The 14058-nt window shown below is 43.9% G+C and overlaps 1 protein-coding gene across 3 annotated transcripts in view; it reads right to left on the bottom strand.

Annotated features, from left to right (window-relative positions):
- LOC115147679 (zinc finger protein 721) overlaps positions 1-13537 on the bottom strand; it is a 34609-nt gene extending 21072 nt beyond the window's left edge. For all 3 annotated transcript variants that reach the window (XM_029689979.1, XM_029689978.1, XM_029689980.1), the window contains exon 1: positions 13128-13537. In XM_029689979.1, coding sequence (XP_029545839.1) covers positions 13128-13136 — 9 coding nt within the window. In that variant the 5' untranslated portion in view covers positions 13137-13537. The remainder of the gene's footprint in view (positions 1-13127) is intronic.
- Positions 13538-14058: the final 521 nt, after the last annotated feature.

Below are 14058 nucleotides of genomic sequence, written 5' to 3'. Positions count from 1 at the left end.
ACGAATTGGATTTGTATCATATTATGAATTTATTTATTTTTATGTACAACGTATTACACAATTGTGCACAATTTTCAAGGGGGGCCTCGTTTTGGCTCGTGAACACTACATTCAAAACTACTTGCTGATATTAAACAAAAGCTCTGGAGCATCACTGTAAGACTAAATACGTCACTAGAACCTTCTTAGGAGCATCAATAAATCTCTGAGCCGTTTCTCAGTTGCACTTGAAAATGCTTCTTATTTACGAACTGCCTCAGACCACTCACAGAACAGCTAAGTATGTCGTTAATGCTTTTTTATATATATATACACATAGATCTCTGCTAAATATAGAATCAAGATGTTCATCTGTCTCTGTGACCGCCAGTAACTTCAGAACAACATTGACTTCAAATAGGCCTACAAAGTTGCCATCGTCTTCGCACCTATTATAAACAAGTGAAAAATAAAAATGAACTTCAAATGAAAACCGAGATGACTGCAGTAAAAGACTGAGTCTAGGCTACATAGGTCCAGAACTCACATTGAAATACATATCACCTTCAATCAATTTCTATTTTGCTAATTGTAGGCTACTGTCTGATGTGTAACATGTACAATGATGTGCCAAATCTATGATTTAGTGCAATATTATAGGGTTGTCTAAATGCTTCTCCGCCGAAACGGTTGGGAAGAGTTCGTCATGCGTATATTATGATGGGATTTTCCCCCAGCTGTTGGGGCACAACACTTCTTTCTCTAGGCCTGATTCAGTGGCCGAAGTCTACGCCCCTTTGTCGGTGATTGGACAACAGAAAGGACTTCGTTCAAATATTTTCATTTAGAAATACTGCACCAAACATGTTACAATGTTATTATAGGGTGTAGATCAGCTTTAATATTGATAGATTGTAGCTTCAATTAATGTAATTGTCTGCATTGCCAATCCATCATATATATTTTTTTGTAAATATATATATATATATTTTTTTTTGTAAATATATATATTTTTTTGTAAACATATATATATATATATATATATATATATATATTTTTTTTTGTAAATATATAATATATTTTTGTAAATATATATATACGCACACAGTACCAATCAAAAGATGACACACCTACTCATTCAAGGGTTTCTTTATTTTTACTATTTTCTACATTGTAGAATAATAGTGAAGACATCAAAACTATGAAATAACATATATGGAATCATGTAGTAACCAAAATAAGTGTAAAACAAATGTAAATATATTTTATATTTGAGATTCTTCAAAGGAGCCACCCTTTGCACACTCCAGGCATTCTCTCAACCAGCTTCATGAGGCAGTCACCTGGAATGCATTTCAATTTGTTAAAAGTTAATTTGGGAAATTTCTTTCCTTCTTAACGCATTAATATGATTTAACTGGCTCTCATGGGGAAAGGAAGACCCAGAATTACCTCTGCTGCAGAGAATAAGTTTATTAGAGTTAACTGCCTCAGAAATTACAGCCCAAATAAATGCTTCACAGAGTTCAAGTAACAGACACATCAACATTAATTGTTCAGAGGAGACTGCGTGAATCAGACCTTCAAGGTCGAATTGCTGCAAAGAACCCACTACTAAAAGACACCAATAAGAAGAAGAGACTTCCATGGGCCAACAAACATGCGCAATGGACATTAGACCGGTAGAAATCTATCCTTTGGTCTGGAGTCCAAATTGGAGATTTTTGGTTCCAACCGCCATGTCTTCGTGAAATGCAGAGTAGGTGAACAGGTGATCTCTGCATGGCTGGTTCCCACGTGAAGCATGGAGGAGGAGGTGTGATGGTGTGAGGATGCTTTACTGGTGACACCGTTGGTGATATATTTAGAATTCAAGGCACACTTAACCAGCATGGCTACCACAGCATTCTGCAGCGATACACCATCCCATCTGGTTTGAGCTTAGTGGGACTATCAGTTTTATTCCAACAGGACAATGACCCAACTAATCTAGGCTGTGTAAGGGCTATTTGACCAAGAAGGAGAGTGATGGAGTGCTGCATCAGATGACCTGGCCTCCCCAATCCTCCGACCTCAACCCAATTGAGATGGTTTGGGATGAGTTGGACCACAGAGTGAAGGAAAAGCAGCCAACAAGTGCTCAGCATATGTGGAAACTCCTTCAAGAATGTTGGAAAAGCATTCCTAACCCTACCTCCCCTCTCCTAACTCTACCACTCCTCTCCTAACTCTACCACTCCTCTCCTAACCCTACCTCCCCTCTCCTAACTCTACCACTCCTCTCCTAACCCTACCTCCCCTCTCCTAACCCTACCACTCCTCTCCTAACCCTACCTCCCTCTCCTAACTCTACCACTCCTCTCCTCTCCTAACTCTACCTCCCCTCTCCTAACTCTACCACTCCTCTCCTAACCCTACCTCCCCTCTCCTAACACTACCACTCCTCTCCTAACCCTACCTCTCCTCTCCTAACCCTACCTCCCCTCTCCTAACTCTACCACTCCTCTCCTAACCCTACCACCCCTCTCCTAACCATACCTCCCCTCTCCTAACCCTACCACTCCTCTCCTAACTCTACCACTCCTCCCCTAACCCTACCTCCCCTAACCCTACCTCCCCTCTCCTAACCCTACCTCCCCTCTCCTAACCCTACCACCCCTCTCCTAACTCTACCACCCCTCTCCTAACTCTACCACCCCTCTCCTAACCCTACCACCCCTCTCCTAACCCTACCACCCCTCTCCTAACCCTACCTCCCCTCTCCTAACTCTACCACTCCTCTCCTAACCCTACCACCCCTCTCCCTACCATCCCTCTCCTAACCCTACCCCTACCACCCCTCCCCTAACTCTACCACCCCTCTCCTAACCCTACCACCCCTCTCCTAACCCTACCACCCCTCTCCTAACACTACCACCCCTCTCCTAACACTACCACCCCTCTCCTAACCCTGCCACATCTCCCCTGCCACTCCTCCCCTAACGCTACCACCCCTCCCCTAATTGGAGTAAACTAATGGACAACACTTAGGCTTCCACTTCCAGCTTATACATGGTATATACATTTCACAGTATATCTTTACATTAGTTGTCTTGTTTTTCGTCCCACCCTTCAGCTCAACCCCTCCCATCTATCTATTAACACCATCCAGTTTGATTTCTATTCGCTATATATTTTTCAACTGTGTTGTTTCACAAAAGTTCTAAACCTTTATATTCTCATAGTTACAGATTTGTAAATTAAATAAACATTTTTGTTAAAAGTATTATTATATTATTGATCAATTGACTATGACTTTTCAAATCACCCAGCAGTGCTATTTGCAGAGTTAGTTCCAGGTAAATGTTGCAATTCTTCAGCCATTCCTGAACCTGTGATCAAAAACAAGCTACATATGGACAGTACCAAAACAAATGATCTAATGATTTTGTCTCTGTCTCAAAATCTGCACAGCTGGGATGGTTGTATTTTTAATCATTTAGCAAACATTTTGAAAAACTTGTTTTTGCTTTGTCATTATGGGATATTTTGTGTAGATTGATGAGGGGAAAAAATGATTTCATACATTTTAAAATAAGGCTGTAACGTAACAAAATGTGGAAAAAGTCCAGGGGTCTGAATACTTGCCGAATGAACTTTAACATTCTATTGGTTGCCAGAATTCTGTATAATAATTTAAATTGAAAAATGTTGAGTTTTGAATGTAATGTCGTTTTGCGTTTTAGTTCATAAACCATGTGCTATGGAATTGGTACATCAAAAATCTCTTCCCAACTATTTTGCAATCTACATGGCACAGCTGTCAATTTTTGGTCCTTAAATGAAACTGGTATACTTTATTTACTACAATTTTCTTTAACCATTTAAGTTCTTTAATGCAGGGCCGACAGATACGTTCCTTACTAATCCCCCTTCCACTTTCCTCTTCCATTGTTGCGGTAATGCTGCAATTATTTGGTTGTGATTTTGGGTAGAGCAGACATTGCCATATATTTTTGTTAGCAGCATGTAGGGATGAAACGGTTACCGGTTTCACGATAAACCATGGAAAAATTCCCGACGGTTAGTATTATCGTTTCAAATGTATATTACCATTAAAACCGTGTTTGATTACCGCGGTTTGAAAAACTCATGGTAAATACCGTTCAGCATCAACCAAAGTTAGCAACAGTCTGATGCAGGCGCAGCATGCAATGTGGGTTTGGTGTGAAAACATGGCGGAAGGCAGTGACGGCGCTCTGGAGATTTTTCAGCCTTCTAAGAGGACCAAATCTGAACTGTGGTTGTATTTTGGGTTTTACAAGACCACTGGAGGAAATTTAATCGAAGATGGTCACCTTGTCTGAAGAACATGCAACATGGTTCGCTGCAACTACTGACCTCTGGACCAGTGAAAGGAGGGGTGGTCAACCCTACATCAGCTTCACTATCCATTACCTCACCCCAGACTGGCAACAGGAATCAAACTGCCTGGAAACACAGTTCTTCCCAGAAGATCACTCAGCTCACAAAAATCACAGTTTTTTTGAGAATATGCTGGAAAAGTGGGGGAATCAACAAGAAAGATCTGGTCTGCATAACCAGACAATGCAACGAACATGATCAAGGCTTTTGAAGAGTTCCCAGATCTGTGGCTTGGGTGCTTTGGCCATCATTTGAACCTGGCCATCTCAAAGGCTCTGAAAATTCAGAGTTGACACAGCAGTCAAGGCCTGCCGTCATCTGGTCCAATGCTTCTCACGGAGCTGGAAGAAAAGGAGAGAACTGATAGAAAAGCAAGCTGCCCTCAACAGGCCACAGAAGGCTCTGATCCATGATGTGGTGACCCGATGGGGATCTACACACAAGATGCTTGAGCATTTCCTCAGCCAACAGCAGCCGGTCTGTGCGACACTGGCAGGAGAAAGAGAAACTTGGCATCTGATGCCCAAGGATGCCGACATAAGTGTCATGGAGCAACTGTGCCAGCTTCTTGAACCTCTGAGCAAGTTTACAGATGCAATTGCCTCAGAGACAAGAGTGACACTGTCAGTCATCAAGCCTGTCCTGGACCACATCACCCGTGATGTTCTGGTGGAAAAGGATACGGAGCCATCCCTGACCAAGGAGATGAAAAGGGAAATAAGAGAAGACCTTAACAGATACACAGAGAAGGCAAAGAGAGTCATGCACATGCCTTGTTTCATTGACCCCCTGCTTCAAAAGGAGCTTTATAGATGAGCCTGAGGCTGCAAAAGGACAGCTGTGTCCAGGAGGCCTTGAAGTTGGCAACTGCACAAGTCAGGGAACAACCACAAAGCACCAGCAGCACCTCCACCACCAACACCCCCACAGCAGCATCGGAGGGGAAAGGCCTGGCTGGGTTGCTGAGAAGGATTACCTCAACAAGGCAGCAGAGAGGTGAAGAGGGTCAGATTCCGACCTCCCCAGAAGACAGAGTGAAAGAAGAGATCAAGGTCTACCTGTCTCTGCCACCCATTCCAGCAGAAGAGGATCCACTGGTGTGGTGGAGGGGCCCCACCCATTACAGCAGAAGAGGATCCACTGGTGTGGTGGAGGGGCCCCATCCATTCCAGCAGAAGAGGATCCACTGGTGTGGAGGAGGGGCCCCATCCATTCCAGCAGAAGAGGATCCACTGGTGTGGTGGAGGGTCCCCATCCATTCCAGCAGAAGAGGATCCACTGGTGTGGTGGAGGGGCCCCATCCATTACAGCAGAAGAGGATCCACTGGTGTGGTGGAGGGGCCCCATCCATTCCAGCAGAAGAGGATCCACTGGTGTGGTGGAGGGGCCCCACCCATTGCAGCAGAAGAGGATCCACTGGTGTGGTGGAGGGACCCCACCCATTGCAGCAGAAGAGGATCCACTGGTGTGGTGGAGGGGCCCCATCCATTGCAGCAGAAGAGGATCCACTGGTGTGGTGGAGGGGCCCCATCCATTACAGCAGAAGAGGATCCACTGGTGTGGTGGAGGGGCCATGTATCAGAGCTGCCTTGCCTTGCCATGGTTGCCAGGAAGCTTTTGTGCACCCCAACAACCAGCGTGCCATCAGAGTGTTCAGTGCCAGCGGGCACATTGTCTCCCCTCGCAGATCACTACTTAACCAGACAAAGTAAATATGCTGACATTTTTTCATTTAAATCTCAAGTGAACAAAGATGCATACATACAGGATGTTAGGCCAGCAGCACCTTGCTTCTTTATGAAGGAGAGAACATACATACAGGATGTTGTTTCTTTATGAAGGAGAGAACATACATACAGGATGTTGTTTCTTTATGAAGGAGAGAACATGCATACAGGATGTTAGGCCAGCAGCACCTTGCTTCTTTATGAAGGAGAGAACATACATACAGGATGTTGTTTCTTTGTGAAGGAGAGAACATACATACAGGATGTTGTTTCTTTATGAAGGAGAGAACATACATACAGGATGTTGTTTCTTTGTGAAGGAGAGAACATGCATACAGGATGTTAGGCCAGCAGCACCTTGCTTCTTTATGAAGGAGAGAACATACATACAGGATGTTGTTTCTTTGTGAAGGAGAGAACATACATACAGGATGTTAGGCCAGCAGCACCTTGCTTCTTTATAAAGGAGATAACGGACATACAATCAGTGTTGTTCATTTGATTTGTTTACATATTGTGTTATTTTAATGTTTCCACCTGCACATTGGATGTGTTTACATATGTTTGTATTGTTCTTACATGCACATTGCTTTACTTGTGTTGCTTTTATATGGACATTTGATTTGCTTACTTAAGGAAACTTTGACTTTTCATGGCCACATGGTGCCATCTTTAATGTTAATGATATTATTTTAATGTTTATGCACACAAAAAAGTGCATAGTGCTGCTAATTTTATTTGTTGTTTGTTGGTTTTCAGTATAAAACGTGAAATTATTTCAGTGTATCAGTCATTTTTGAAAATGTCCAGCCCATCTTAACAATACCCTGACAATACTGACAATCCTGACAACCGTGATAACCCTGATAACCCTGACAATCCTGACAATCGTGATAACCGTGATAACCCTGATAACCGTGATAATATTGGTCACTATAATCGTGATACGAAATGTTCATACCGTTTCATCTCTAGCTGCATGTGTGACATAACTCCACCAGTCCTACGTACGATATCATTTACAAAGATTATACCTTTTCAAAAAAATAAAATTAAAATATTTTGTCTTTAATCAATTAGTATATTTGAGTTTAACCATAAAATGTGTTGTGTTCTTTCTTCTGTCTTTTCTGGTGGATTAAACTGAAATTGCAACCAACTTTCTATGGCTTGTTTCAAAAATTGCGATATTTCGGAGAGGATTTTGTTTTATAATAACCGAAAGTACACCAAACATCTTAGTTTTGCACGACTAAGAACTCCTCGGCAAAAACGTCAATTTATGACAGATTTCTTGAGTCATCTTAGATTAATTTGGACTGTTTTGAGTAAGTGTATATTGGCTACAGCGTCTAAAAATGGACAAACAGTACTATTGACGCTTTTTTCTCGTTTTTCAAGTTTAGGTCTTTTAAAGGGAGTATGCGAGTCGTTGGTTAGCTGAGCTAGGCGCCAGCCGAATCGAAGCATCCTGACGCATTAACCTCTTTGGGCTAGGGGGCAGTATTTTGACGTCTGGATGAAAAGCGTTCCCAAAGTAAACTGTCTGACTTTAATATTCATATGGAAAAGTCCACAGACCCACTCCAAAAGGCTTTCGGAGTCATCATCGACTCAGTGGGTTTTGTCCAACATGTCTCTGGACCTACTCACTGCCACAGTCATAGTCTGGACCTAGTTTTGTCCAGTGGAATAAATGTTATTGATCTTAATGTTTTTTTCTCATAATCCTGGACTATCGGACCACCATTTTATTACATTTTGCAATCGCAACAAATAATCTGCTCAGACCCCAACCAAGGATCATTAAAAGCCGTGCTATAAATTCTCAGACAACCCAGATTCCAACCCAGATGCCCTTCCAGACTCCCTCCACCTACCCAAGGACATCAGAGTACAAAAATCAGTTATCCACCTGAGGAACTAAATGTAACCTTGCGTAATACCCTAGGCACGCCTAAAAACAAAAAACATTTGTCATAAGAAACTAGCTGTCTGGTATACAAAAAATACCCGAGCCCTGAAGCAAGTTTGCAGATAATTGGAGCGGAAATGGCGCTACACCAAACTGGAAGTCTTCCGATTAGCTTGGAAAGACAGTACCGTGCAGTATCGAAGACTGCTTGGCGATCATCCTATCGATCACCACATTCTTTTGGAGAGATTGGAAACCCAAATTGGTCTCCACGGACAAATTCTGGCCTGGTTTAGATCTTCTCTGTCAGAAAGATATCAGTTTGTCTCTGTGAATGGTTTGTCCTCTGACAAATCAACTGTAAATTTCGGTGTTCCTCAAGGTTCCGTTTTAGGACCACTATATATTTTACCTCTTGGCGATGTCATTCGGAAACAATGTTAACTTTCACTGCTAATGCGGATGACACACAGCTGTACATTTAGATGAAACATGGTGAAGCCCCAAAATTGCCCTCCCTGGAAGCATACTGTGAACCATCAGAACCTCCTCTCCACCCTCTCCGAGTTGGGCATCTCCGGCGCGGCCCACGCTTGGATTGCGTCCTACCTGACAGGTCGCTCCTACCAGGTGGCGTGGCGAGAATCTGTCTCCGCACCACGTGCTCTCACCACTGGTGTCCCCCAGGGCTCTGTTCTAGGCCCTCTCCTATTCTCGCTATACACCAAGTCACTTGGCTCTGTCATATCCTCACATGGTCTCTCCTATCATTTCTATGCAGACGACACACAATTAATCTTCTCCTTTCCCCCTTCTGATAACCAGGCGGCGAATCGCATCTCTGCATGTCTGGCAGACATATCAGTGTGGATGACGGACCACCACCTCAAGCTGAACCTCGGCAAGACGGAGCTGCTCTTCCTCCCGGGGAAGGACTGCCCGTTCCATGATCTCGCCATCACGGTTGACAACTCCCTTGTGTCCTCCTCCCAGAGTGCTAAGAACCTTGGCGTGATCCTGGACAACACCCTGTCGTTCTCCACTAACATCATGGCGGTGACCCGATCCTGTAGGTTCATGCTCTACAACATTCGCAGAGTACGACCCTGCCTCACACAGGAAGCGGCGCAGGTCCTAATCCAGGCACTTGTCATCTCCCGTCTGGATTACTGCAACTCGCTGTTGGCTGGGCTCCCTGCCTGTGCCATTAAACCCCTACAACTCATCCAGAACGCCGCAGCCCGTCTGGTGTTCAACCTTCCCAAGTTCTCTCACGTCACCCCGCCCCTCCGCTCTCTCCACTGGCTTCCAGTTGAAGCGCGCATCCGCTACAAGACCATGGTGCTTGCCTACGGAGCTGTGAGGGGAACGGCACCTCCGTACCTTCAGGCTCTGATCAGGCCCTACACCCAAACAAGGGCACTGCGTTCATCCACCTCTGGCCTGCTCGCCTCCCTACCTCTGAGGAAGCACAGTTCCCGCTCAGCCCAGTCAAAACTGTTCGCTGCTCTGGCACCCCAATGCTGGAACAAGCTCCCTCACGACGCCAGGACAGCGGAGTTAATCACCACCTTCCGGAGACACCTGAAACCCCACCTCTTTAAGGAATACCTGGGATAGGATAAAGTAATCCTTCTAACCCCCCCCCCCTTAAAAGATTTAGATGCACTATTGTAAAGTGGTTGTTCCACTGGATATCATAAGGTGAATGCACCAATTTGTAAGTCGCTCTGGATAAGAGCGTCTGATAAATGACTTAAATGTAAATGTAAGCCTGTGTTTCAGACATAAGGAAGTGGATGGCGGCAAATGGTTTACTTTTAAACTTGGACAAAACAGAGATGCTAGTTCTAGGTCCCAAGAAACAAAAAGATCTTCTGTTGAATCTGACAATTAATCTTGATGGTTGTACAGTCGTCTCAAATAAAACTGTTAAGGACCTCGGCGTTACTCTGGACCCTGAACTGTCTTTCGACGAACATATCAAGACTGTTTCAAGAACAGCTTTTTTCCCCATCTACATAACACTGCAAAAATCAGAAACTTTCTGTCCAAAACGTATGCAGAAAAATGTATCCATGCTTCTGTCACTTCTAGACTAGACTACTGCAATGCTCTACTTTCTGGCTACCCGGATAAAGCTTTACATGGGCTTACTCCTACCTATCTTTCTGATTTGGTCCTGCGGTACATACCTACACGTACGCTACGGTCACAAGACGCAGGACTCCTTATTGTCCCTAGAATTTATATTTCTTATTGTCCCTAGAACAGCTGGGCTTTCTCCTATAGAGCTCAATTTTTATGAAATGGTCTGCCTACCCATGTGAGAGACGCAGACTCGGTCTCAACCTTTAAGTCTTTACTGAAGACTCATCTCTTCAGTAGGTCCTATGATTAAGTGTAGTCTGGCCCAGGGGTGTGAAGGTGAACGGAAAGGCTCTGGAGCCACGAACCGCCCTTGCTGTCTCTGCCTGGCCGGTTCCCCTCTCTCCACTGGGATTGTCTGCCTCTTACACTATTACGGGGGCTGAGTCACTGGCGCTCTTCCATGTCGTCCCTAGGAAGGGTGCGTCACTTGAGTGGATTGAGTTACTGACGTGGTCTTCACGTCCAGGTTGCCCCCCCCCCCTTGGGTTGTGCCGTGGCGGAGATCTTCGTGGGCTATACTCAGCCTTGTCTCAGGGTGGTAAGTTGGTGGTTGAAGATATCCCTCTAGTGGTGTGGGGGCTGTGCTTTGGCAAAGTGGGTGGAGTTATATCCTGCCTGGTTGGCCCTGTCTGGGGGTATTGTCGGACAGGGCCACAGTGTCTCCCGATCGCTCCTGTCTCAGCCTACAGTATTTATGCTGTAATAGTCTACGTGCTGGGGGACTAGGGTCAGTCTGGTGTAATTCTCTTGTCTTATCCAGTGTCCTGTGTGAATTTAAGCACGCTCCCTCTAATTCTCACTCAATTTCTTCTCTCTGAGGACCTCTCTGAAAAGCCAACAGACATTTACTCCTGAGGTGCTGACCTGTTGCACCCTCTACAACCACTGTGATTATTATTATTTGACCATGCTGGTCATCTATGAACGTTTGAACATCTTAGCCATGTACTGTTATAATCTCCACCCGGCACAGCCAGAAGAGGACTGGCCACCCCTCAGAGCCTGGTTCCTCTCTAGGTTTCTTCCTAGGTTCTGGCCTTTCTAGAGAGTTTTTCCAAGCCACCGTGCTTCTACATCTGCATTGCTTGCTGTTTGGGTTTTAGGCTGGGTTTCTGTACAGCACTTTGCGACATCAGCCGATGTAAAAATGGCTTTATAAATACATTTGATTGATTTTACAATTTGAAAGTAGTCAACTGGGTGGGACTTCCTATGGTTTAAAGAAGGATCACATAATTCTATCCAGGTAGGCAGGAAGGACCTGCCAATTTATTATACTCATTAGCAAACATACCATAACTGCAGGCCAACCGTGGCGTCATGTCTGTTCAAATAACACGCGCCAGGTGGCAGTATGCACCCTTTCAGTTTGTTTACCAACTCATAGAAGTAGCAGTAAATTGACTAATTCAAAATGGAGATGGCCTCAATGGCGCTGCCCGTGCGCTCAGAGACGCCTTAATGAGACAGATACAACGACGCTGCGATCTTTAGACATCTCTATTCCCCCACCAACACAATCAGAGACCGGTTAGATCTGGTTCAGGGCATGGGAGCTCAACTCCATTGGTGGACTTCATCAGAAACTTCCTCCACCATGGAGTTGAGTTTAGTAACCTAGCTAGGTCAGGGAGAGATCTGTAGACCAACCAACAGCAATAACAAGGAATTCCACTAGTACTGAGCAATTCACCAAAATGTCTGTTATTCTTCATTTTTAAAACAACTGATTGACCAACGTTTCATTTCTTTCTGTGAGCTCAATGAGCACCTTGCAGTTTCTCTAGATGCACCAGATCCAGCCTGAACTGTGAGATGTAGTAGGAAGTTGTAGTTTCTCTAGATACACCAGATCCAGCCTGAACTGTGAGATGTAGTAGGAAGTTGTAGTTTCTCTAGAGATACATCAGATCCAGCCTGAACTGTGAGATGTTGTAGTTTCCAACAGGCCAATATTCTACATAATTACAACATTTTATGCACTAAACTACAATGACCATAATCTATTGTGCATCTATTTGTCTGGTCTGTGTTTCTTTTATGCCTGCTACAGCAAGATTTGAGAGCTCTCTCTACCTGAAAATGCATGATCTAAGTGATTGATAGTTGCTTGGGGAGGCAGGTAGCCTTGTGGTTAGAGCTTTGGGCCAGTAACCGAAAGATTGCTGAATCGAATCCCTGAGTTGACAAGGTAAAAATCTGTCTTTCTACCCTGACATGGTGGATGTTGATTAAGGCAACCCCCTGCACCTCTCTGATTCAGAGGGGTTGGGTTAAATGTAGAAGACACATTTCAGTTAAGGCATTCAGTTGCACAACTGACTAGGTTGTACAACCTTTCCCTATTCAGCAGTCATACAAGTATGCCTTATTTACTTTAAATTACTACAAAATAGTGATTGTCGGGCAGCAGCTCTGATGAGATGACTTGGCATGAAATGAAAGTCATAAAATAAAACATGTAATATACACAACTGAAATATTTTACTAGAGTAAATGAATGGTTAATAGGTTAAACGCAGTAACTGGCATTCACTACCATCATGGGACTTTCATTATTAGTAAAATCCTGTGCATTCAACCCCAATAATCGAAACCGAAAATAGTTTATTTTTCTGAATCGAACCTCAAAAAATAACTAATCGCTCAGCACTGCGGGGAATGGTCGTGTTCGTGTGTAAACCAAGTATATGTCGGGAGAAGAGTGGAGAATGCTAAAGGCTAGCTACTTTTCTGCCGACGTGTATTTGGATTACACAAGATCAATCCCCACTACTGATAGCTAACGCTAGCTATCTCCATCTAGCCACTACTACTGTGCTAACTAACACCAATCCGATGCTTGTTTTAAATCTGGGAGTGCACACTTTGGGAAAAGGGTGGAGAAACGGGACGCAACTAGCTAGCTAGAGAACGTTTCGTTTGCTACCAACCAAAGTCATGGTTCTCACCTCATCCATCTTGAATCCTTCAGGAATTGTTGAAGCAGTTAGCTAAATGCTGTAGCGGAAAATGAATTTCTGAAATCGTCCACGTCCTTCCTCTGAAATTAAATGTTCACCACGAGGTCACGTTAGCTAGTTAGCTAGCGAATTAAATAGCCTCGCTACTAGTAGCACTTGCCATTACAATTTGACAAAGGTTAGCTAGCTAGGCTAACGGCAAGCAGGAAGCTAGCTAACGGCTTTGCTAAACCCGATTATAAAAATAGTAGTTGGAAATATTGCCTGCTCCGTGTTTACAGTTCGAGTTTGGCAACGTCACAGCATATTTTTCAACCATATCATTGTGATATTTTACGAATTTTCCACAAAATTACGTGAACAGCTAATCCAGACTTCTGGCTAGCTACATCAGTGTCTTTCTGCTTCCGGTCTAATTTCCGGTCCGGATTATCTTCTGTTGTGGACTCTATACCGCCACCACCAGTTCAGGAGCACACTGCAGTGGTGTTTTACAAAATGTATATTTTAATTTCTTAATCCAAATAATGTTATTATAATAATACTAAGTTGACTGCTCCTGAGGCATCACCTAAATGGGTAATACACAGAGTGGAAGAGGAGAAGTCCAGTGGCTACATGACTCAGGCTGCTTCCCTGACTTGCCCTCGACAAGATTATCAGCGGATTCCATCACCGTCATCTACCGTCCTCAAACCATCAACTGACCCCCTCCTCTTCGAAGGATGCAGCGTTCAAAGACTTGGCCGATATTCGTCGACCTGTCATGATATATTGCTTGTCAAGTTTGTTGTTGTTGTTTTTGAAGCGTTTTGGGATTCTATGAAAAACCCTATAGAAGTTTAATAAATTATTAGTAGTAGTGTATTGTAAATCCCAGTAATATACTTCTGGCGAGGTGTAGCCAACCCTTCTCATG

Source organism: Salmo trutta, chromosome 14 (genome assembly GCF_901001165.1).
Source record: "Salmo trutta chromosome 14, fSalTru1.1, whole genome shotgun sequence".
In the NCBI taxonomy this organism is placed as follows: domain Eukaryota; kingdom Metazoa; phylum Chordata; class Actinopteri; order Salmoniformes; family Salmonidae; genus Salmo; species Salmo trutta.
The sequence above is the reverse complement of the archived record's forward strand: the minus strand, read 5'-3'. Positions and strand labels throughout refer to the sequence as shown.